Here is a 27,143-nt window from a genome sequence, read left to right as displayed (position 1 = left end):
ACATCCTTCATTATTATCACCCTTGTTTTGTGTGATTATGAGGCAAACTAAATGTGGAGTAGGAAAATACAGGCAACACATTTGTCAAGACTTATGTTGATTGTTCCTACTCTAAATCCAAAAACAAATCAATGAAAACTGATATCCATGTGACAATAGCATGATGGATCCCACTTGAATGGTAAATTGCAACATGATAGATCAACTTCAAAGCAGCAGCATCTCTTTAGACAGAAGTGTACAGCATTAAAGCACAAAACAAACTTCTGTATACCACTACATGGAAGTGAATTGCCCTTAAAAATGACATGCAACTTCATCCTCCAGATAGTCACAAACATTGGGTGCAACATCAACCCTTGAAGCCCACCACATGGAGATGGAGTGCTTTTAGTATTGTACATGTGCAACCTCATCTCCTCAAAAGGACAGTACAGCACTGTGGCTCATCAATAACTTTCAGGTACCACCACATGGAAATGGGTTGCTCTATAAATGATACACATCTGCACCATCTGGTTAGTTGAAGAAGCTGAGAACAGGAAAGAATGGCCAACTTTATCTACATCAATAGAATACCATTGTCCTACTTTTAACTGAATGGATGTTGTATATATATTTATTTATTAGTGTTAGATCACACTCAGGAAGAAAATTCCATGCAACTCAGTCGCTCAGAACTGGAAAATGGCAAGGACTCCCATACTCTAGAAGAAGAAGAAGGACAAATAAAACATGGTGGAGACTATGGAGGAATGTCAACATCAGGTATATTGCAATAGGTAACCATGAAAGCCCCATCTGAAGAGCAGACTGCCTTTGATATATTCAATCTATGGGATGGCAGGATTGAGCAACTATGCTATTCTGCTTTATCCAGATGAGACATTAGGTTAGTACAGTCCAGAACAAGCATATTAATGAAGTAAGTATATCACAGTGGAAAACCTAATAGTGATCTTGTGGAACACCCCAATGTGTGCATTATTGGCCATGGAAATATTATATTTTATGATAGCATCATGGAAAAATTGGCCAACCAATGTGGATCTGTGATTCATTGAGTATACCTAGATGGGCAAAATTTGTTACAGAGTTGGATACTGATGACAAACAGAGACATTCTCTTGAGAGAAATTAAAATGTATATAAAAAAGATAACATATCCAGTCATAGTCTCACAGAAATCTGAAGGATGGTGGCAAGTGAGGGATGGAACCTGTTTGAAGAATTTCCTCCCAAAGAGGTAAGATGCCATGAAAAAGACAAAACGGCTAATCTGATGTGATGACTCCTGAAATAGATTTCAGGAAAAAAAAGAGACAAAAAGGAATAAACCAATCAAATTAAAAGCTGAACCCAACTGGTAAGGATTGAAATAGAAATACCATGAATAGAGGAATGTTGCCAAGGGATGACAACAAGGGAACAAGAAGTATAGAAGAAAGCAACGTGAAAATGTAAAAATGAAGTCATACAGGACATAGAAGCTTATCCAGATCAGATCAAGTTTAGAGATGAAAGATGGAAGAAAGGGAAATTGGCAAGAAATAAGAATTATCTTCATGAGCTGCCAAAGTATTGCAATGGTACAGAATGTGTGAGACATTGATGGCAAATATATCAGACTGACAATACCCACAGGCTAGTAGGAAGTAGGTCATAAAGGACAAGTGTAGGACAAAGGTTCAAATGGAGGTAGAGTGAGGCAGTGAAGAAAAACACTGACATTTCAACCCATGTGAGGGTAAGAGAATTAAACACAAAACAAAAAATTGGAAGGTGTGGGATAAGGTTGCTCAATATCCAACAAAGAACAAGACTGAAATATATTATCAAATAGTTATGCATGGAAATCTGTAATAAGGGGAACAATAAGTCCAGAAGGGAAAAACCCTGACTCACAGATCAACAGTGGAAGATGTTTCATTTATATTGATAAACCACCAAAAAGGAAGGGTGAATAGAACAAGCTAAAAAGGATATGACTCACCAAGATAATCTGGATATTCTAACGAAAGACCTGATAAATTACAGGCATGATTGATGGGATGCAATACCAAGAAATGAATAGACATAGAATAGATCAAGTGATAGGAATGGAAGTTCAGCACAGAGTTGAAGTAGTTGAGAAAATTAGAGTTGTGACTGAAAAGAATCAGAAGAATATGATATAGTGGCATGGATGATCAAAAAACCCAACAAAGAAGATAGACTGGAAGATAAACATAAAAGTATAGGTTGGTCCAATCCTGGTTGTACACATCAACAGCTAAGGGGCCTGTGGAAGAGGAGCCAGAGACCAAAAAAAAAGAGGTAACTTGAAGTTGAGGAAAATAGCAAATGCATTCATCTGAGGAGGGCCACACTGTGAGCATAGCTACTGGAAAACCTAAGAATTGAGGGGCCACTCTGTGGAATAAATTTTGTATAGCCTGGAAAGACAATTTGCAACAAGGTTAAAAATGCTTGGAACATGACATACCAGTAGATGTCTCCCAAGCATGTGGGCCCAAAAAAGCAGATCTAAAGTTTGACTATACAGGAAACAAAAACATGTTCCATCTTGAAGATTAATATAAGCTACCACTGTAGGACTGTTAGAATGTATCATGACAGTTAATTACTGAGTATAGAAAGAAAGTGATCTAAAGCTTGTTGTACCACCAGAATCTCCAACGAGTTGAGATGGTAAGATTGCTCAGTCATAAAGAATTGTCCAAAAAGTAGCCTGCTAATCCAACCTTGCAGGGAAGCATTGGTGAAAGAGTGAAAATCTTGGCAAGAAGGAGGAAGTGTTACAGCCAGGGATATGTGGGCTATGTTACACCAGCAATACAAATCACTAATGAAGAAAAGAGGAAGGGAAATGAGAAAATCTAAGGGATCCCAACCAAAATTCCAATGATTGTACCTAGTTCACTGAAGAAACCACATGCATCCCACCTAAGGGGATAAATCCCCTCTTGATAAGACCTGAAGAACCCAATAATCAATAGCAAATTCCCATCAGAAGGGAAAAAAATCAGTCAAACAAATCTCCACTGGACCAGAAATAATAATACAATACAGTTACCAGTACTGAAGGTGACAATGAGACATGCATTTATAAACATGATGAACTGTGGAACCCCAATGAAAAGAACAGGTAAAGAAGAGGAAAGTGTCAGACATGGAAGAACTCAGGGTGAGACAAATGAGCAACCAAAAGTTAAAAGAACGTATGTTGCTTCAAATTCTAAAGTTTTGGGAATGTTTCCCCAAATGACCCACTGGAAAAAGGTGCCATCCACAAGTCTCAAGGGTAAATGAATAGTAAAAACCTGGGACAAAACAGAGCCCTTCCCCAGAAGATCTTAACAGCATATAAACCACGTGTAAAGAGAAAGCACCAAGAAGAACAATCATGTCAGTATAAGAGTAAGGAGGGAAAATTCTAGGGGAATCACTGGATTGCCTGAGAAAAAGTTACATCTATACAAATACTACAAGTGAGTCATAAGGTTGAGGTAAAGTAGAAAAACTGGGCCTAGAATAAATGGGCAGGATTGTAAGTATCAGTCCCTATACTGGCATTCGTGATTCTAACTTTTGAGAATCAAGAAGAGGATAATCTGCTTGATAGCAAGCCGAGGGAAGCTGATCTGTGGAAAATGAGGTATGCTAACACCAGCTCAAAAATGAGAAAATAAAATGCTCATCATAAACCCCTCCATCAAGACAAGGAGGGAAAATGATATATTTTGAGAAAGGGGTATTGTGTAAAAAAGGAAGAAATTGAATTATAATAAATTGGAAAAATGGATAAACCAAATACATTATGTTTAAAAAGGCTGAATTAAGACTAACATATTCTGCAGGAGAGGCACAAGAAGGTACAGCATGATCAGGAGGAGGAAAAAACTGTCAAAATCCTCATCATCACCAACATGTTCAGGGAGAAATCAAGCACTATCAGGAGAAGATTGACTCAGATAATGTCCAATGAATAAAGGCCAAAAATTTCAGTAGTAAAAGATATAAACAATTTTTCCACTTTGTAAGCATAATATTAATGAGAAAGATGTGTGATGACAACACAATCAAAACATGTCTTGACTAGGACATTGCCAAATAAGAAGTGATAATTTGGTAGAATCAAATAGAGGAAGTCACATGTAACATGTCTTGACTAGGGCATTGCCAAATAAGAAGTGATAATTTGGTAGAATCAAATAGAGGAAGTCACATGTAACATGTCTTGACTAGGGCATTGCCAAATAAGAAGTGATAATTTGGTAGAATCAAATAGAGGAAGTCACATGTAACATGTCTTGACTAGGACATTGCCAAATAAGAAGTGATAATTTGGTAGAATCAAATAGAGGAAGTCACATGTATCATGTCTTGACTAGGACATTGCCAAATAAGAAGTGATAATTTGGTAGAATCAAATAGAGGAAGTCACATGTATCATGTCTTGACTAGGACATTGCCAAATAAGAAGTGATAATTTGGTAGAATCAAATAGAGGAAGTCACATGTATCATGTCTTGACTAGGGCATTGCCAAATAAGAAGTGATAATTTGGTAGAATCAAATAGAGGAAGTCACATGTATCAGGATGGTGTGTCACACTCCTATTATTGGAGGGTTGACACATGATTTGTGGTCAGAATGCGATAACCATGTAGCACATAGAAGTGCAAGGCTTGTAGCAACAAAAAACATTTTGGATATTGAGAGCAGCACTGAAGGAGAATGACTATATGCATGAGAGGAAGTAATGCACCTTATCAGAATTTTCAACAATGTATACTAAATATATAACACAAAATAATAACTTCTATAACATATAGTAGTGACCCCTCTCTGCTGTTACTTTGCTAACTATTTTTGTGCATAAAATTGGGAATCTTTTTTTTTCGTGTGGATGATACACACTTATAGTGACATATTACAGTATATCTTATTTTAATATTTTATTCAACTTGTTATGATTGAATTTATTTTAATTTCCAACACAATAAATATAAACAGTACAGATTGGTGTCTCATAAATAACTGATTTTAACAGCACTTAAAGAATGCACTTGATAAAACAGTTTGTTCCTAAAAATCCTAAATCAAACACACTGCACTTTGTTTGTTTTTTTAAACCAAAATTCCACACTAGGTCACTTTCCCCCTTCATATGAGCATTATAAAATAAATGTGTATCAAACTAATTTAATTGTATTCTTGAAATTAGTTCCTGGTTCAAAGTATGACAGAAAATATACCTAATAAACACCTCAAGAATCACTTCCATGTTTAATATCCACTATACTAGTATATGGATTGTTTGTATCTTAACTTCACCAGAAGAAATCATAACTTAACTTCTATGGTATGTAAGTATGGTAACTTACGTTACGTACTGCACTGAACTCCAGGTCATACAAATGAGGAAAGAACCAAAAAAATCCAGGGCGAAAAATATCACGCAGCAGTAAGACAACACAAGAGCAGACATAAATCACAGTGAAACCCATTACCCAATAAAATATTCCAAATGTTGTGGGGGAAGACTTCAAACTATTCTCAAGATCCTGAGTTGTTCTGTTAAATATAGTCTGCACAGGAACAAAAAGAAAAAGAAAATGCAGATCAACTAATATATTGTTTTCAATATGATCAGTATTAAAGATATTAAAGACTCACAATTTTTTCAACCCTCGCTACATGTTACATATTAACTTCAAACAGTGTCATGTGCAATCTTAACCAAACAATTTTACTACTAGTTACAGACACAACCTTGAAAATGGTTGGTAAGATGTAAATTACTTACACTTGTTTAATGATTAATGTATTTTACCATAACAATGTTTAACATACATCTACATTTTATGTAAATGAGCAAGATATGCAAGATGTGTAAAGGTTCCTTTTAATCTGTGCATTTGGTGAATAAATATTTCTAAAAATCAAATCTACAAAGTAACTACTGTACATTAGCAACTAATTTTCCCAAATTCATTTTAATTACTAATTTTGTTTGTAATTTTAAGTTTTTTTAACTTTAATATTACTTTTCCAGATGTGAAAAGCTTAACTAAAGCACAAAATGAAAATACTTATTTCTATTCTAATTGTAATAATAAAAAAATAAGTCTTTACTTAATACAAAAAATCTCCCACCTGGCATTATCATATGCTGTCATTATTCACAATCTCTAAGAATGATTTTAGTTTCTTCATCTTTTAATAAATAACTATGATGCAAGTTATGAAAGTACAAGTTTTGTTTTTGAAAAATCTAACTATTGTTTTTCTTATCTTTACACCATATGGTGTTAAATATTTCAAATATTCAAACTACAGTTATTGTGGATTATGTAGCAGCATAATATTTTAACAAAAACTTTAACTTGATGATTTACAATACCAAAGTCTTCTAGGACTTGTTCAACATTCATGTTTCTTTACATATTGTAGTCCAATGATCAGCTGGAAACAGTTTTCAGTATTCATATACAAAAGTCAATTACAAATGACTTTCTACAACAATATGTATTGTTGACAAATTCTTTAAACATATTTTCATAAGCACACAGTAATGTAAAACCACAATATATTATATATAAACCATTATACTTAAAATATAATTAAAGTGCCAGTTGAAGGCATTAATGGAATATTTTACTTTTATATATAAGTGTCCAGGTTTGAAAAATTCCCAGCAACTGCCAGTGTGTTACAACAAAATAAAACCTAGACATCCAATTGTATCTGATGTAACAGTTGATAGTGTACAAGAGGTGTTTCTTATAAGCCCAAAGAAGTCTATTCATTGTGCTTTCCTTGAGCTTAAATTACCAAAATGTACAGTGAGCAAAATCTTACTCAAACATAATTATTTACATGCCTACAAAGTGTAATTAGTGCAGATCCTTGAACCAGATGATAAACAAAGTTGAAAGGATTTTGCAGTGGAAATCCTTGACAAAATACCTAGCAAAAGTTGTTTTCAAATGAAGCTATATTCCACATTTCTGGTCAGGTTAATTCGTATAATGTTCATATTTGGGGTCACAGAACCCACACATGATGTAGGAGTACAAACATGAGAGTTCAAAGATCAAAATGTGGTGGACATGATATGTGATAGAATTATTGGGCCAGTCTTCTTTGTTGAAGACACTATGATCAAGACAAATTACCTAGAACATTTCAGCTCTTTGTTGTCACTAAACTGAAAATGTGCCTTGTTATATTTCAACAAAATAATACTCTATAACACTGGAGTCTTGATGTCAAGAAGATTCCTGAATAACACATTCAGATAAATTGGACAAACATGATGACTTCCATTCTTCAAACAACAAAAGGTGCATGTGAAGTATTATAAGACAAGTAAAACTTTACGAGTTGTTCATCAAGTTAAATAATATTTTGGAAGTTATTCATTTTTTTAAATGGTTCAGGTATTTTATTGGCACCCTATATAATTAAACTGTGTTCATAATCCATTAAAAACACAACACAGTGACTTATGAAACAAATCTGAGTATACTTCAACTTTAAACTGTAAAAATAGGCAAGAATTATTACAATATGAAAGTATTTTACTTAAAACTTAAAATAATAAGTAGGAAAAAGAATTGTTGAGAAGCTCTGGTACACTTGTTTTACAGTTTGCATCTTTGCATCCAATAAGCAGAAGAAAATATTGTTCAACTGAAAGAGAAAGGTTCTGAAATGTTCTCTTACAGGTTTATGTCTCCTTTATGGACCACTGATTGCTACATAGAAAACAGTTAGTTGTTGAAGAATAAGAGGTATTGGGTTCTTTAACTTCTCAAGCACATCAATTGTATAGTACTTGTTGTTTTGAACAGTGAATATAGGTGTAAAACATATTAATGTTTAAAAACATTTGTTGTAAAAATTAAATCTTACTATTATTTTAATATAATCTTAATTATACTAAAATTACTATAATTTTAATATAACATTATTTCAATTTAACAGTTTTTAAATTTTCTTATATTTATTATCAATTATATAATGACTCTCTACTGAGTGATAATTTCCTGTTAATTGTTTTAGTCTTTTAATCTAATAAATATATCTGTAAATGAATGAAATGACAAAGGAATTACTATACTAATAATCAGATGAGCAGATGGCAACAACTAACCTGCTGTATAGCTTTGTGTTTAACAATTAATATAAAAATGTCTATTAACCTATATATCAAGACAACATTAAAACTGACTTATATTACTACACAAAACACATAAATCAACAAAAAATATGAAACCATTCTCTTGCTTTTCCTTTAACAAATACTTGAAAAAAAAGTTTTTTCTTTAACAAATGTTTGAAAACCTAACTATTTAAACTGATATTACACAACATTAATATCAGTTAGAAAGAAATTAATAGAGACATACCATTGTGCATACATCCAACCACAATCCACAGAATACTGGAAATAATACAGCATCCAACACAACCAGAAGGAAAACTTTCACAGCTACACAGCCCAAGCCTGCACACCAACTCAAAATGAAGAGTCCACATTTGGAAAATATGTAGCTTAGGCAGTAAAAAGTTAGTCCAAGAATAATATAACCACTCAGAAGTCTCTGAATTCCATCAAAATATGAGTATGGAGTTTTCATGCCCTATAATAATGTAAAATTACTTGGTAGTAAAACAAATATATAAGATAAGGCAAACATACTTATATTGTAAGTAAACATTAATAAAATATAATACTAACTACGATGATAATCACAATATAAAAACTCTTAGCAAAGACCTTTAACCAAGCATAAAATATATGACACATTTACAAACATTCTGATCAATCATTACACTTTTCCATAACACAATGTTTAATTTAACTTATGACCAAAAAAGTTGCCACTGTGAATGCAGCACACTAACTAATTTGCTGTTACCACTAAACCATGAGAAAATACCACTGCTGCATGAACTGGATGTCAATATTATTATAGAGTTCCATCAAAAGAAAACATTAAGTCATGCAGTCAACTGAATATTATCACTTCTTTTTAAAAAGAAAGTACAAAAAGATATGTCCTATGGATATCCGTACCTTGGGTTGCTCAATGGGTCTTCAGAAAATGTCATACAAACAAAATTGATAGGGTATGAAGAGAAGAAAGACCAAAATAGCCTGAGCTCAATGTATTTCTCAGGAGTCACTTGTAATGGAAATTATCAGGGATGCGTATCTCATTGGTAGTCCATACATATCTAGATACAATACGTATCTAGGTGTTCCTTTGTATTGGTTTATTTTGGGCTTGAGCAACAATATAAGTAAGGCTTTTTACTTTTGCATTTGTTTATCAATACAAAGGAACACCTTTACACCTATATTAATAAATATAAACCAACATCTAAGAACGCCCTCCACATTCTTACACTCAATTAAACAACCACCTTCAAACATGTGGTCAGCTATGGGTCAGTTACCTCTTTCTTTCTTTGTGAACCCGACGAAGGTCGAATTGTTGTTTGCTCCTCTACATAGTGCTTTCTCCATCCATACTAGCTATTTCTCACATATATAATTTTTATACAAATGGGTTTTCTCATCATCACAGATTAAGTAACAGAGAAGTTAAACTATGCTATAATTTCCTAAAATAGTTAACATATCAATGGGTCAGCATACTCTATGTTGTATAGACAATGTAAAGTATAGAAAAAGTTATATTTTTCAATCACAAAGTTTGATACCAAACTAAAACACTCTTTAAGTATCTTTGAACAAACTGGACAATACATAATAATGGATGTTACTCACTTCATAACCAGAGATAATGTTACCAGTTGCTTATTATTATTTTTTAGAGTTCTTATCTACATACTTGATTCCTTTCAGGGAACACCATGATGTACTAATTACCAACAGCATGCAGAACAGAAAACAGGAATGATATAACATAAGAAAAAGGTTAGGTGACAAAGAACAAAACAATGCTATAAAATAAGTTCAATACATTTATAAAATGCATAGTACATTAAACATTTTACAGACAGTTACAGAGGTATAAATCCCTAAAAGAAGTCAAGTATGTAGTATTTGTTGATCAAGATCCCTGTGGAATAACATTTAGATGTCATGTTAGCCTTACTTACGATTACCCACAGTTAGTAGTAATGTATCTTTGAATTCCTTTTTCTTAATATTGTGAGATGAATGCAGCCCAATCTTTTACTTGTCTTCAATTACATACAGACAAAAAAATAATCACACTTTAAAACTCGGAGCCATGATTGTTATATAAAAGTGATGTTCAAATCTCACTCTTCAATCTGACAACTTAACAATTGGCAATGGGTGTTGTTTACTACCTACCTTCCCTTTAGACTATCACTTCCAACAAACAAACTTGTTTTTATATAATTTCCTTTTCTCCATGGTTCATATTTTCAAAGTTATGTCTTATAAGTTAACTTTATCTACTGTTAAGTTTGGCCTAGATATGCTTTAATTGCTGCTATGTTTTCTTTCAACAAAGAAACTAGTATTTTTTTTATAAGTATGCATTGTATTATTTTCTTTCATTAATATTTAGAATTCCTAGTTTTACCATACTGCATAATGTGTTTCGTTAAATATATTGTATTAATATATTTGAGTGAACTGCATACACGTTACGCTTTTGTAGTTGTTAAAAAAAATAAGGCACTTTTTTACTGATAAATTTTGCTTATTATTAAATCCTAAAAGACTACTATCTACAGACATTAAATTTTTTTTCTTACTTTTTAAATTCTTTTGTTTCTATTTATTGTCACCATGTTGTTTCTTTTTAATTAAACATGTTAAAAATTTGATTTCAGATATAATGTCTACAGGTTCCAATTCAAAACATATAAACAAACATAGGTTGTTTTATTTTGTAAAAATATTATGCACTTTTAGTATTGTTTTGAATCTTGTCCCTACTTTTATTCCCAAAGCCCAGTCCAAGTAGACAGGGGTCTATTGGAGAATGCACCAAAAAAATTTGGAAATTTAAAAAGCAACAAAGTGCAATACAAGTTTTTGAATTTTTTTTAATCAATGTTGCTTTACATATGAAGTATAACAACACATGATGCAAAACTGAAAAGTAATCTATTAATTGAATTATTGTATATGATCTTTTGTCTGAATTAAACTTTCACAGAAAAAAATGTATAACAAGTTGCCTGTCAAAATTAGACCACACTAAAAAGAACTTTGACATTTTGTTTGTAATTCCTTTCTTTCTTGACAACTGAGTCATCCTTCCATATCTACTAATAAAATAGAATATAAGCACACCATGCTTTTCTTTCTATTTTAAGATAGTGTTATTCAATATTTATTGGTTATTTTTTGCATGTGTAGTTTTCTCACAATATACAGGGTGTTCGGAGAGTCACAGTGATTTTCCGAATACCCTGTATATTCAAGAAAGTTGATTTCATTCTAGCTGCTGTTGTTGCTTGTCATTCTCTGGAAATAACACCTGTTCTGCCTATAGGAAGTATAGCTATAATGCTTAATGTTGTACAATAATATAAATAGTTTTTTTGCTTTAATGGTAGGTTATGATAATTTGAGGTAATAACCTCCCTTATGTTTCAATGAGATTAATCAACAGTTATATAAATGGTGCACACATTCTAAGAATATAGCATTACAAACGCTTTGTATATAATATTATGATTTCTTAATTCTCACTCTTTTAAGCTCTACACAAGCTGTGTTTTTAAGCATTTTTGCCCAATTTCTTTCATTCTTAAACTCAGAGAACTTGATACTATTTCATAACAAATCTTGTCGAATTTCCTATCTTTAATTGAGCTTATCCAATTGTTATAAAATTAACTTGATTTTACCCAAATACACCACAATAATATGATGCTACATGTATGCCAATTTAGGTTTACAAGTTCCTTTGAAAGAAAAAAAAATTAATATACACTATTTATCATACAGTATCTACAGTTTCATGTCTGAATAAAACTTGGAACAGTACTCTTAAGCCCATTACCTTTCTAATACCTTATTAATTATGCTGAAGGTTTGTTCAGGGAAGTTAAACAGAATTTCTTTTTTTTCTTAAGGGTGCAAAGAGAAAAGTGTAACTTTTGAAAATCCTCAGACCAGTTTAATTAATTTGACAATTGTTTAAAGTTTAACATCATATGATGATCATGTAATGTATTTTGAAGCAAACTAAAACTGTATGGCAATCATACATATATTTTGGATAGATGCTTTATAAACCAAAAGATTATGAACTCGCAACTTAGCAAGAACCAACATGATGCAATGAGGTAAGCTTAGTAACTATGTATATATATACATATTCATTATTCCAACTAGTGAACTAAACTTGCACTGAATAGTCATTTAGATATAAACTTAAAACTAGATACTGCAAAATGTAATTTGTTTTTTACTAGCATATTTTTTCTATACATTTTTGTTTTGTGTTCCAGTATTTATTAAACCAAGCCTACATTTTACTTTTCTTAGGCTCTGAAGCATTCCACTTGATAAAATGACAAAACAAATTAATATAATGTTTGTAAAAAGTAAAAAGTGGTAACATTTTTGTTTACATTTTAATAACTTTTTTAAGAAGATGAACAGGTCTCCTGTCCAAGATGTGACATGAATGCTCCACTTCAAAAATTTCAACATAATTTTTGAGGGGCCAACATAGAATTCTATACACTAAATAAAGTATTTCTACAATGCCCTTTCTAATTAAATTTACACTCAAAATACCTGATTTTCACAGCAGAGTTTCTCAAATGATACTTTCAATTTAGATAGTAATCATAGTATTACTTTCTGTGCTGACATAAATAATGTTGAGGGCAGATACACATAAAATTACACAACTGCATTTACATAAATGTTGTTACAAGTAGAAAGTGGAGTACATTACTTTAGCAAACTATTTATCAATCAGCAAAAACGAAAGAAAAGCTTATAGTTCATTTCCTTCAGAAATTCATGCAAGGCTACATATCAACCTCTCTCACATCCATCCCTAATTTTGAACTGACAGACCATGGGTCAACAAAAGCTACTGCTAACTCTTGGGTTACTCTTGTCTGAGCAAAGTTTGACCATCACTCTTACAGCTCACCCACAGTTTTAAACTGTGATTTCTGTTTTTGTGGCAAGAGACTGCAAACTACAAATATCCAGATCTACAGTTTCACCACACTATAACCATTTGGTCTTCCCTAGACCCAGAAGAAATAATGACTTTTGTTCTCAGATTATGTCTTAAGTTGTTGTCCTTTCTTCTAATTTATAACCAAACACATTTAATTTCCTTCAGAAATTTTGTTTTTGTGACAGATAATTGTACGATATAATAATGATTCCTTAACAAATAATAAATTATATCTCACAAAAGTGGGACTCACCTGTTCTTGTAGTTGATCCCTGAATAAAAGCCTTCCACAAATATATGGATAGAAAGCTGTAGAGATATAGCATAAGGCATCAAACACAGACAGATTCACTGAAATAAATAAGCAGCATTGACAAAATAACATTATTTTCAATATTATTCAAAACACACGAGGTATAACAACTCACTATAAGTGAAGACTAGCCAAATATCACACATTTTACATAAAAAACCGTTTTTCATTACAACATTTTAGACAGAAGCCATTCATAATTTTATGCTACAAAATACTTAAAGGAAATAGACAACAAAATCTGACATACATTGAAATTAACAACTTTATTGAGTCAGTATACTGTTCTTTTTTTGTAGTAAGTTTTCTGTAAAAACCAATAATGTTAGTACTTTAGTGAGAATTATTGTATCTACACTCCATCAATACACAGTCAACTTAAAAACTACTGATACACCTCTTAAGTTTAAAATCTTAACCCATTTAGAAAAACTATTTTAAAAAAATCAGAAATCCTCTCTAATCCATTTTTAGCTAAAGACGAACTTGTTCTTATATGGATTTCTGGAAAATGCATGCTAAATTATTTCACGAAAAGAATGTTATCTATATTAAAAGTGCAGAATAATTTAATATTAGTATATATCTAGGAACAGAATTTTACAAGCATTTATATACGTGATTTGTTTCTAAAATCAACTTACCAAATATAACAATAGCAACTGCTAGCAACACAATCACCAATTTAAAATTCTTCTGTAACAATTGAAAAAAGAACTTTAGTATTTTTTCAATAATTATGATGCAATGAAAAACTAAAGTTTTAGCTATCATTGTTAATGAACTGCACTTTATATTCTTATAATGTAAAAATATTTCAAATTCATAAATTACATCTTGTATGTTCAATTAGAGATGCATCATTTCAATACACAGAAGAATAAACTACTCTTTATTTTTTTTCAACTCAGTAACAAAATACAAGATTTTAGGAACTGCATATACATGTACAGTTAACTTACAAAAAAATAACTTGAGCCATCAAATCCAAGAACCTACATAAAAGAAGCAAGGAACAAGGTTACATATATTTACATTTTAAAACTAATAAATGATTAAAATAGTGCTTTCAGATTTAAAATGCACAACTTCTTGAACACAAGAGGTTAGGAGAAAGACTATTAAAAGTAAAATAATGAAAACAGTATTAACGAGTTCTTAACTTGATAATGTTCATGATATTTTTGGTGGTATTTTGTTTGTAGCTTCAGATATCTATGTTATTGTACATATTAACATTATTTTAATGACAATTAATATCTTATATCATTAATGAATATTCTGTACCATACATTTCATACACTAGAAATACTTTCAAAACCTCTTAAGTCCAAAATACTTCCATGCTGTATCTTTGACCACTACTTTATATGGATAGCTGTTACTCTTTTTATATATATATATATATAAAGATGTATCAACCTTTAAACTTCTTAACAAACTTGCTTCCAAAGCTGTATAAAATTTTAAATTCAAACTTTTCAAATTATCACAGTATTCACCAATGTCATGATAAGAATCCAAACTGTAAAGAAAAGTTTTTTCAACATTTTAAACTCTCACACCCTAAAGTAATTTTACCATTCTTGTAAATTTTGTAATTAATATTTGATGGCTTTACAATGACTAACCATTAGACAAATACATAAATTATAGTACATGTACATCTTTATACATAAAAAATTAGATAACATATACAACAATAAAATGATCTAGATATTCAGTAGAAGTTCTCATATTTAAATAACAAAAGTATTGAACTACATAACTTATAATTTAAAAGCAGTTTCTAAGGTATAAATTAAAACAATTTCTATTTTCAAATTAAAAGCAATTTTTAAAGTTTTAAATTCCCCCACAAACCTAAGCAGTAGATTAGTATAATTAATCAGTTGGTAATCAATGAAGTAAAACAGTATAAGCACACCAATCTAATAATTTAGAACCAACTTCAATACTCACTGATTCCCAATTCCTCAGTGGCAATCTTGAGGTCTTATGATACTAATAAACTGTTAATATTTAGTAAACCAAATACAAAAATTACAAGTCTCATTAGAATATTTTATGCATCAACCTTATAATATCAGACATGCATTAAAGTTTAATTACTATTCCAGCTAATTATATGTACAAAGTTATTATAGTTTAATGGTCTATCCTAATTTTCATAACTCAACAAGCAACACTTGGAATTTAACAAACTTGGTAGATGAGTTAATTGGATGATGAAAGATAGTTACAATGCCTAACATAATTATCACCAGAAGCACTTATCATGAAAGCTGAACAACCATCATGCCAACAATGTTTGACATGAATGCCATTCCTGTCCACTGCTGCTACATATTCAATGCTGTTTATTTCCAAACATCACTTTTGGCTTTATGTGCTGCTTTTCAGGTCTGGCAAAGAAACATGTACTACAATATACTAAAGACTTGAGATGGCCCTTTTACCAAACAACATATCTGAAGACTGTGTCGACCAGGTGTGCAGATAATATCTGCCAATTAACTGATTCCTAAAATCCTGTACCAGTAATACATCTTGACAGTCTAAGTACGTAGCCTTCGGATGAAAGCTGTTTCTTTTGAAAAATCCTCTTTCCTAACATATAGAATTGGCTGCATATTTTGAGTTATATAAGCAAATAATTGTAATTGTTGGTGTTTTATCAACTTTTCCTACAAACCTCATTGTTGCATGATCCCTTTTATTCATAGATTTCACACTGATACAATATTAATAGTGTAACATTGTCTTTTAATGCTGTTACCAATATTGTAGTAATGCTTTAAAAAAAGCAAATCTAACATTCAGAAATAATCTATGAGGATATTTTTAAAAACAGAATAAATTCCCCAAACCTATTGTAACTTATTGGTACATGGTAAATGAATAATAGACTAGACTTCATTTTTGATTTTAGTATCTACAACAGCTTGTCTGTTTAATAATTTAGGATAATAAATTAGTAGTATCAATGCTGCATACTCTTCAATCCCAATATAAATATAGATAGATCCACTGTAGTAAGCAAAAAAATAACTCAAAATATCATAAGAAGAAAAAATCCTGGAATGTTTGATAATGTTTTTATAAAATCTCTGATACATAACTTTCATCATCAGCCTATCCCCTAGTGACAATTACTAAACTTACACAGGGATCCTTTCCCATTGTCTAATTAGTCCAAATATTATAACCCTCTAATATTTTCAAGTTATGGGCATTAGAATAAGCTAACTAACATTATAACAACTTTATTATAAAACTCTACAATGAATTATTATATACATTTTTTGAACAAGTTAAATCAACTCAATTTTCCACTACCAGAATATGCACATAAAATAAAACCACTGAAAAAATTAGGAATTTCTGAACTGTTTTCAAAATACAAACTAAAGGATAGTTGAAAATAAGTACTGACCTCAGTCCATGTCACATCTTCAATGTTTTCATTCTCTTCATTTCTATTCTCATGGTACTCTTCTGGTAACAAATAAACAATTACATGGTATTTTTCAGGGAATATTTGCCTGCCATAATACTTACCATAAGACATTATTATGAGGCCTACTGCATTTCTAAATACTACATTCTTTATCCAGTTCCATATGGATTTTCAAGAATTAAAAGTGTGTATAATAACAGTACTCCAGCCACATCATATTCTCATGTGATTGCTGTATCCCATCTGGCCTGAAAAGCTCTTTATTGAGTGAAACACCTTATTGGTAGTCAATGAGGAGAATATAAAGTAATTGGAATATTGTTATTAAAAAAACTTCTAATTTTTGAAACTCCATAGGGGACAAGATAAAGAATGTAGCATTTAGGAATACCATAGGCCTCATACTAATGTCTTACGGCAAGTATAATTACACAATATTTATCTTTCTACTCAGTGCATACAAAAAGAAAGTATGCATATGTCTCAGTGTTTTTTATTCTAGTATATAACTGTGAAGGTTTTATACTTTTATATCATTAAATGACACACCACTGACAAAACAAAATTGAAACACTAAATATCTGTGATTGTGCACTCTAATGTTACACATGATTTTAAAAGCACATCTTACTAACAGAATAGTTACTATTAATAATACAGGAGCATAGTAATAGAACCTACAAGTTTTATTCTGTTCAAATCAAAATACCAGTACTCATTAGTAAGAAATTTAGCTTTTATAACATTATAAAATTAAACAAATTTCCTCTGTACACATTTTAAAACACAGTACAGGTGTATTACCATTATGTGAAAAGTTTTGTATTAAGGAGAATCTATAAACCCTATTGGAAATTCAAATTAAACCTAGCTAGTAATTTAAGCTACTTTGTCAATGGAATACTATTTTTGAAATGGAGCTGCTGGTTTTAAGCTGGGAAATGTTGGTCGTGTTTAAGTGATATCCAAATCATTACTGAATGAAGTTGATAAAATTATATTTAGCAAAACAAGATATCTTTATGCCCATTTAATACATACAATGATGGAAGTATTGGTTTTTAGATGGGAATGCAGTTTTTCTGCTGGGAGTTGCTTGTTCTCAGTTAAGAAATGTTGCTGATATTTAATGGAACTTCCATATCATCAACAATCATTGCTAGTAAACTGTTAAACAGAATTTAACACTACATTTCAGCAAATGAAATTACTGTGTGTGAGTACTGTTATATTACTTTAGCTGATATAAGGTGAAATACTCGAAATGTAAAGTAGTTTTGAACTCCTATATATACCCATCTCTATATTAGAAACTAACAGAATAAATATTTTGAATGAGTAGTTTCCATGTTGATGTGCACAGCTTAGAACACAACAAAATAATCTTTGGCTTTATCTCCAGCTGACAGGGCACAAGGCTATCATCTAGAAGGTAACTACTGATTAAACTATAGCAAATGTTTGTCCTAAGACTTTCATACATTAAAGTATATTTTAGAAAAAATGCATATTCATTGTACTCAGTTTATATATATATAGTGTGTGGAACTTCCATATTCTCCTCAATGTTTAATTTCAAATTATTTGTGGTGATAAAAGTGATAGAGATTTATAATGTAATAGAAAAAGTAAGTGAAGTTTCAATTTGAATATATAAGTTAACATTTTTTAAAATTGAAAATGTATTTCCAGTAATAATTACCTTTTATCACACTAAAGTGTATTACTTGACTGTTAGTGTTTCTTTACTTTTACCCATCTAAGCATTCATTCCCCATTTAATTGCCCTTGGTGATATCTGTCTCCTGACACTCTTCACCTACATCAATACATCAATGCACCTCTATCTCATTACTGTATATAAGCATCTCCTTCAGGACCCCCCTGGCACAGCGATAGTGTCTGCAGACTCACACTGCTAGAAACTGAGTTTTAATACCTGTGATGGGCAAAATACAGATAGCCCATTGTGTAGCTTTGTGCTTCATTCCAAAGAATCAATCAGTTATCTTCTTCAGATAATACTACCACTTTTTGAGATTGTCCAATTCTGCTGTCTCTAACACTGGCTGTTAGTAGGGAGGAGGTAAGCATTACTGGAAGTATATTTTTGAGTTAAGAAAATGTTAACTTCCATACTACAACTTGAATCCCACATTGATAAAGAGGAAGTGCTGGTGAGGGGACTACCCATAGAAAATATATATGTACAGATCAAGGTCATATCAATAAAATATTACCATCCAAGTGAGTAACAGCACTACAAGCAGAACAGATGGAATTTAACATGGTCTGTCATCACCATTGGCCAGGCCCCAACAAGGTAAATGAGGTACTTCTGCTGTGGGTTGGAATTATAGGACCATGATACCTAAATCCTACATTTTGACTTGAAAATTTGGATCACAAAATATATATTTGTAAGTAGATTCCAACCTATAGCTACAGAGTAATGTGTTCTGAGCCACCTGAATCACAACAACAAAGTAAGCAATTCCAAAATGGTCAAACCTTTTCCTCAACCAGAATAATTCCAAAAAACAAAATTCTAGACTCAGAATGATGGGATCCTATATTCCATACTCAAACTGAGGAAATAGTTTTAATAAATCCCAATTTATTCAAGCAGGAATGAGCAGGATTCCTTAATGCTTTACTTGTGACAGTAAAGCATTATACAGTAATGCTACCCAGTCTGCCTCTACATTCTGTGGAATAACTCATTTAAATAGAGTTTTTTCCAACCAAGATAAAGTATATTGTGTGAGTTGTTGCTAGTTTGATTTTGGTTTGGGGAGGGGGGGGGGAGTAAGAGACTCTGGAAAGAAAAGAAGGAATAAGATTAGTAATGAAAATGCTCACCCCTCTTTATACTCTAGCAAATAAAAGTATTGGAGATGTCCCCATTCCAGCTTGCACAATGTCCTCCAACAAGCAATTCAACTGGGCTGTTATAGACAGTAAAATGTGATGAGTCTGATAAGCTGTGACTCATAGAAGTCTCCTCACTTCCAAAGAGAGCCAAGAATAAGCAGTATGGATCAACTGGGGATGTATCCACAGAAATTAAAGAGCCACATTGAATAAAAATGCCATTGTCTAGTGCCTTTATAAAAGCCTTAGTGGAGGCAACATAACACTTGAAGGCCCTCACTATGCATAACAAACAATCAGGATAAAACAATCAGTCAAAGAGGTGAGGAATAGTGGTCAAATGAATTGGTGAAAAGCATTTATCACCTTCTCTGTCCTCTAATGTACTGGGTAAGATGGATCCATCTGGATACAGAAGGATGTAGGTATAATGATAAAGCATCCTAACGATGACCAAAGAAGGTCGAAACGTTGTTCGCTCTTCTATGTAAAATATTTTCTCAACCCAAACGAGCCATTTTTGCTTATATAAAGCATCCCATGCATATGCAGCATAAACTTGTAATATCCTCCAAGAACTCATCTCTATCAAACAATTTCCAATAACATAGCAGCCAAGAAAATAAAGAAAGTGCAGATGCTGACAATCAAACCAAGGTGTATGCTAACAATGACCCCAATTCAGAACCAAAGTGCTGTGGTGATCACTGAGATGATAAATATCTGAACACCATAGTTAGAGTCACACAAATCCTAAAAACTGTGATCCATTCAGACTGACTACAGCCTATATTCTAGAATCCCAAATTTCAAGAAGTGGGTCTGTTCTTCAGAGTCTACATATGCTTTCAATTGGCATTGGCAGATAAAACCATGTTGAGCTATCTGGGAGACAAAGCAAAGTTGTCTCTTCATGTAATTTAGTAGTAAACCTTCCAGCATAAACCTCAATACAAAAGATGGAAAGAGAACTAAATATGTGCCCTCAGATCTATCTACCATTAAGGATGTTGCAGACTCAAAAGCAACCAGAAAAAAACAAAAACATCATATGCTCAATGTACCAACCAATAGAAGAAAAGAAACCAGGTGCAACTGATCCAAAGTTATAATTTTCCTATGAAACAAGCACCACGGGTAGAGCCCATGCAAGCAATATAACATTGAAAAGCACACACAGGACAGACACTCTTGCTCAAAAAAATTGTTAACTGTTCAAAAACTGTTATTTTTGGTCATTTATATCATTTTAAAACTAAATTCACTTTGTGTATTGCCCTTAAACCTCCAAGTTTTATTTCTCTACTACTTTGCATTACCCGAGTTTCATTTTGAGTGAGTTTAATCCCTTGAATATGGGAGTGTTCTGAGACTTGTCCCAAATGCAGTGTCTGAGGTGAGGTATAAAAGCCAGGGATTATGGTGTTGCATTTGTACCCTACCTGTTGGTGTCACGTTTTCAATTCTGTAAATATTTTAGACATTATGTCAAGTACCTTAAAGTAGGTTTGAGAAATCAGATGATTGTCTACGATAATGCTGAGTTGAAACAAGGCGACATTGCAACACGGCTTGGTGTACCCAAGCAAATCATCAACAGAGTTCTCAGAAGAGCTGCGACTGGAAGTGTGAATCCCAGCAAACCTATGGCCTGTCCATATGCCACTACAGCACTTGATGATCACCAAATCCTCACCATTGCTCATCAAAACCTTACAATGTCCTACAGGTTGATTGCTTCTGAGTTACATGCTCAACAACTGATCCAGATTTTACACCAGATGTCAATTGACAGTTGATACAAGCTGGATGCAGTGCAAGACGGATGGTCAAGAAACCTAAACTGACAGCTAGACATTGCAACAACAGGCTGCAGTTGGTTCTGTGATACTGTAATCTGATGATCGGACACTGGAATCTTGTAGCTTTTGCTGACAAATCCAGATTTCTGCTTTAACCCACTAATGGATGAATACGAGTGCACAGGCTTCCTGGAGAACTGCTGAATGATGAAAATGTTCAATCCAATGTCACAGGAAGTGGAAGTTCAGTGCACATCTGGGGTACATTCTGTTCTGCAGCTGTCTGTAATAGGAACAATCCTTCTACAACACTACAGCAGTTACTCTAAGCACTGACTGAAGAATGGAACAGAATTCCAAAACAAAGATTCATAACATGAGTTGAGAGTACGCCATGCTGCCTAGCAGACATTATTGTAGCACGTGGGGACCACACACATTATTGAGTTAAATATTCTGATGTGAATGTAATTATTGCACGTTTACTGAAAGTTTTAGATTGCTACTAAATATTTTCACAAAAAGACGGTCTTATTGGTTTTGACTTAAAAATGGAGAAAAAAAGTCCATTTCTGGTGGTACAGATCTTAAGTTCTACAGAAATTTCTATAAAAAAGACATAATCATGAAATATTACATGAATGACCATGTTATAAACATACCAACAATTACCATTGGAAAGACACTGCACCCATTAAGAACAAGAAAAATAACAAATAATGGACAAAAAAGCTCAAAATATCACATTTTTGAGTAAGAGTGTAAAAGTCTATCCAGATCAGGCCAAGGATAAAGATGGGAAATGGAAAAGGAAGGGAAAAGTGGTGAAAATGAGGACTTACCCTCCTTAGTCACTGATGTTTGTGAAAGGAAAGAATGATTTAGATATGCAGAATAATAAAGACCACGTGAAACACTGATGGCAAATAAATCAGACTGCTGACATACACAGTTCCATTTACACCAATAAACTTCAATGGAAAAAGAGCTGACAGAATGGGCCAAAAATACACAATATGATTTCCTGACCAAGGACCAAATAAAAAGCAAATGTGTCAAGATAGAGAGCAGGAAGAGTGGAATGAAACACCAATGTTTGAGGTTGCTGAATAATGAAGGGAGACAAAGAAAGATGTAGCAGAGAGGTAAGTTGCAGCTGGATATGTTGAATAAACCTTGGCTGTAAGGAGCAGTCAGAAGGACTTGATATGGAGTAGTATGGATGATCAAAATCACCCAGTGAGGAAGGCAAATGGGAGGGCAAACCTACAGATCTTTGTTGAGCCAATCCTGACCAAAAGCGTTGACACCCAGAGCAAGAAGATAAGGGGCCAGAGGCTACAACAAAAGTTGTTTGTGGCAGAGAAAAATCAGGGAGAACCCCCAAACTTAAAAACATAGGCCCCAACTTCTGAGTCTAAAAATGGACAGTCAGTTTGATGGTATGCCAAAGCAAATTGATCTTGTGTGGGGCAAAACAAGTGGTCACCCTCAACCAACTGAGGAGCAAAATGCTCAGTATGAACTCTAATATCTGGGGAAAGTGAGAAGACCAAATAAAGAGAGGGAGAACTAGCTTGCAATAAAGGAGAATGGGAATCATAGGATATCAGAGAAAGGGACAAAACATCACATACCTGAGAAATCATGTCTAAAAACATCATATTTGAATCACCAAGCTGATTCTTCAGGTGGAGCATAGGAAGGCATGGCAAAATCCACTGGTTGAAAAAAAGATATCAACATTTTCATATATAATTTTCCCCTATATAATGATCAATATCTTCGCAAATAATCACAAATACATCCAATTTTGGATCCACCCTATCTGCTGCTTGTGAAAAAGTGCTTGAGAGAGGTGTGGTAAAATGAACCAGGATACAAGTCTATCCAGATCAGGATGAGGGAGATAATAAAAACAGAAAATAGAAAAATGGATAAAAAGGGGGTAGTTGCCAAGTTCTTGGGAAGGGAGGAATGGTCTGGATAAAGGAGAAGATATATTAGGTGATGCAATGTGTGATTGCCATTTACAGTGAATATATCAGACTGATGCCTGCAGGAAAAGACAAAATATGTCTTGAGGGATGGGTGAAACAAGGGGCATGAAGCAATGTGCTCAAACAGAAGAAAAGTAAGTAAAGGAGTACAATGTTAATGTCCCAGTTTAGAGATACAAGACATCTAGGTGGCCAACGTTGCTAGAAAGAACAGATCAATAGAGAAAGGACAGGGGAAAAAAAAACCCTGCAATAATGATAAAAAGGAAAGTATGAGATACCGCTGCCAAATATTTAGATTTCAATGAGACCAAAGGCCCCTTCTTAAAAAGCCATGAAATAATTCTGGAAACACCAGCAACCATTGGACAAGAAGCTGAAAACCCCTGAGCCAAGGCCAAGATCCAAAAACATTCCATTTCCATGGATGCACAGCCACAGATAAAGGGCAAATGGAATGAGCTAAATGAAATGACACCAAACATGACAAACAGAATCTCCTTATCAGTGATCAAACAAAAATCAAGTGTGAAAATGAAAAATGTGAATTGTGGTTAACGAAATAGGTCAGGGAATAAGGGGAAAGGAATGGAAGGGAAAAACTATAACTGGAGTAAACAAGTAAACCATGGTTGAGCAGGCCAGTAAGAAGTAATCAAGGACTTTGTACAGAGTAGTATGGATGAGAGAGGTCACCATATGAAGTAACTGTATGGGAGGATAAGCATAAAGGAACTTGTTTGACCAACCCTGGCTGAAGGCATCCATGGTCAAAGTTTAAGAAATAAGAACAAATGACCAAACTAATGTAACTGGTAATTGATGAAGATGGCAAATGCAGTGTTAAAAGGAGTACCCCACTGACCACAAAGCCACCAAAAATAAGGGGATGAAAAGTAAACTTGGTCTAGTCAGGAAAGATAATCTGCCATAAGGTTTAAAGCATCCAGTATGTGACACACCATCAAATAAAAAATGTTGTGATTATGGGCCTGAAAGAGAAGATCCAAGGTAATAAAATACAGGGGTCTTGACCAGGCACCCTACTTGGTGATTGACATGAGTCATCAATGATGAAATGTTGTAGTGGTTCAAGAACAATTGATGTTTATAAATAAGAAGCAAATGATCCAAAGTCTGACAAACAGAAAGAAGTTTGAGGGCCATGATATGAAGAGAATGGTCCTCCATAAACCAAAGACCCATGCAGCCCAGCTCTGAAGGGATGATCTGTGAATAGATTTAAATCTGGGTGCAAAGAGGTATAAGCATTGTTCAACCACCACCAAAGGTCATTAACTATCATGATATAAAAAACTGTTTAGTTTTGATGTAATTGATTAATTTATTTTATATTTGAACATTTTATTATTGTTTAGTTTATGTTATAATAAGAGTTAAATACACTGACGTCGAGAATAAACAGGTTTATAGAAAATGGGAAAGGAACTAAGTGATAAAGATATAAGTAGTCTGAAATGAGCAAAAACAGCAGACAGACAATGGCAAAAGAAAGTAAAGTTATGGGCAAGGAAAAAGTTCAGCATGAAGTCAACTACTGTAGAAGTGATAGGCCTAATGTTCCATATTTTGTAGTAAGACATACAATAGAACCATTAATGCATGGTTATAAAGTAATTGAGGTACTTTTTGAATAAATTCTTGTGTGAATAAAAGTCTGCTTAACATTAGTAAACACTAAGTAGGCCTAAAAGTAACTCCATTTAACTTGCACTCTCTAACTCAGTCCAATTTGTAATATATTTATTAAATATTTTCTTCTTCTGTGTAAGGTTTTATGTATTGATATAAACATAAAATGTACATTCATAATGTAATCTTTAACCATAGAATCCTCTCAATCAAAGCTCTTTTATGTAAAATTCTTATTTTCAGTTTAGTCCAACAAATAAAATACCTACCTCCATTTTCATTGGGAAGTTCAAACAAAGTTTCATCAACTTCTTCAGTTTCAATCACATCTTCTAAATCCTACATAAATATTACAAGTGCTATGATTTTAAGAAATCCTTAATAGTAAAAAATCAACATATGTCATTTATTTTTCTCTTAAACTGCCTAAGTGTAAGAAACTTGAATACCTTGTTCATATTTAAAAATCAATTTTTATTCAGTTACTCCAACATATAACAAGTTTTGAAATACGATAAAAAATTAAGAGGATAACTTGCTCTTTGCATTTGAAAGATTTTTTTATTGTGGTGTTACATATCTGAATGCATAAAGTTTATAAAATGTACAGACAGTGCTCTATATGTAAAGTAATTAAAAGAATTCAGTGGCCTGCCCTTACTACTCACATGTGATTTTACACATGTAGAGTTCCAAATAAATTTGATGGTCATGCAAGGGAATGACTGCAAAGGAATACTTAAGTAGGTTGAGCCTATTTAACAACATGAAATACTCACTAAATACCTCTAGTACAAAAGACGCTTTGAGCCAAATGGTCTGATCAAAAACAAAGAATCAATCAACTTATCCAGTAAGAAACACCAGATATAGTGATACTTTGAAAACCTACATATCAAGGAAAAGTATTGAGGCTCAACAAGATGATGCTGCTGGTATGTTAAGTGTTTATAAATAAAGGAAGAAATCTACACACAGAACTTTAACACATAAACACTGTTGTCTGATTTGGACTTCTGAAGGATGACTTATCCATTTTCCAAATACCTTTAATTTGAAATACACAATGCTACCTATACTCACCCACGCTCTTATGAATGTAGTGACATCATCCATACTTTCCTATTTCTAATTTTATTTTTGCATAGTTCAATGAAGTTTAAAATGCTTCCCACATTCATGTGGTGGCATTCTTTGTACTTCCCTAAATTAATTTTTAGCAGTTTAAAAAATTTCCCATGTATGCACAGTCATTACTCTTTTGATTATATTGATTTTCTATCTGTATATGTTACATCTCTTCTGTATGTTTTTTGTTTTGCAGAATGCATGACAAACAATAAAAAACAAGTAAAATCTCAACCAAAACTTGTATGATTCTACTGCTGCTATTATTATTACCAAATAATTTATCTTAGAAGATTAGACAACTTAAAAAATTCAGTCATGTTCCCTTATTTAATTATGTAGTTATGGCTTTCAAGATGAACTAGGGTGACACTGTTAATGTTAACAGTTAATACTTTACTTGTATTATTAACCATTTTGATCAGAAGTTAAGTGATTCAGGATCTTGTGAGACTCAACTATTACTTAAGTGCACTGAATGTTTGTAACTGCATAAAATGCAGTCCATGAAAGTATAACGTACATGAGCTCCCACAATTTCCGTTCTTGTTAAAAAATTGTGAAAGTGTCACCTAAGTGTGCCATTAACTTCTAAATATAATATGCCTTTTTTTACAAAAAATCTAAATATTTTGTTTTACAACCAAGCCTGTCCAGATTATCTTCTCCAACACATATGGGGAAGAATAATGCATACTTACTAGAAACGTTGCATTTTGATGGTATGTCTTATTAATT

The 27,143-nt window shown here is 32.6% G+C and overlaps 1 protein-coding gene across 1 annotated transcript in view; it reads right to left on the bottom strand.

Annotated features, from left to right (window-relative positions):
• The window catches only part of LOC143250808 (E3 ubiquitin-protein ligase MARCHF6-like), a 77,459-nt gene that overhangs the window by 28,994 nt on the left and 21,322 nt on the right, over positions 1-27,143 (bottom strand). Inside the window, exons 8-14 of the mRNA XM_076501830.1 lie at positions 25,547-25,616; positions 16,925-16,986; positions 14,451-14,483; positions 14,133-14,184; positions 13,429-13,526; positions 8,421-8,654; positions 5,391-5,594 (exon numbers count right to left, since the gene is read on the bottom strand). Coding sequence (XP_076357945.1) covers positions 5,391-5,594; positions 8,421-8,654; positions 13,429-13,526; positions 14,133-14,184; positions 14,451-14,483; positions 16,925-16,986; positions 25,547-25,616 — 753 coding nt within the window. The remainder of the gene's footprint in view (positions 1-5,390; positions 5,595-8,420; positions 8,655-13,428; positions 13,527-14,132; positions 14,185-14,450; positions 14,484-16,924; positions 16,987-25,546; positions 25,617-27,143) is intronic.

Source organism: Tachypleus tridentatus, chromosome 5 (genome assembly GCF_004210375.1).
Source record: "Tachypleus tridentatus isolate NWPU-2018 chromosome 5, ASM421037v1, whole genome shotgun sequence".
In the NCBI taxonomy this organism is placed as follows: domain Eukaryota; kingdom Metazoa; phylum Arthropoda; class Merostomata; order Xiphosura; family Limulidae; genus Tachypleus; species Tachypleus tridentatus.
This window is presented reverse-complemented; position numbering and strand designations above follow the sequence as displayed.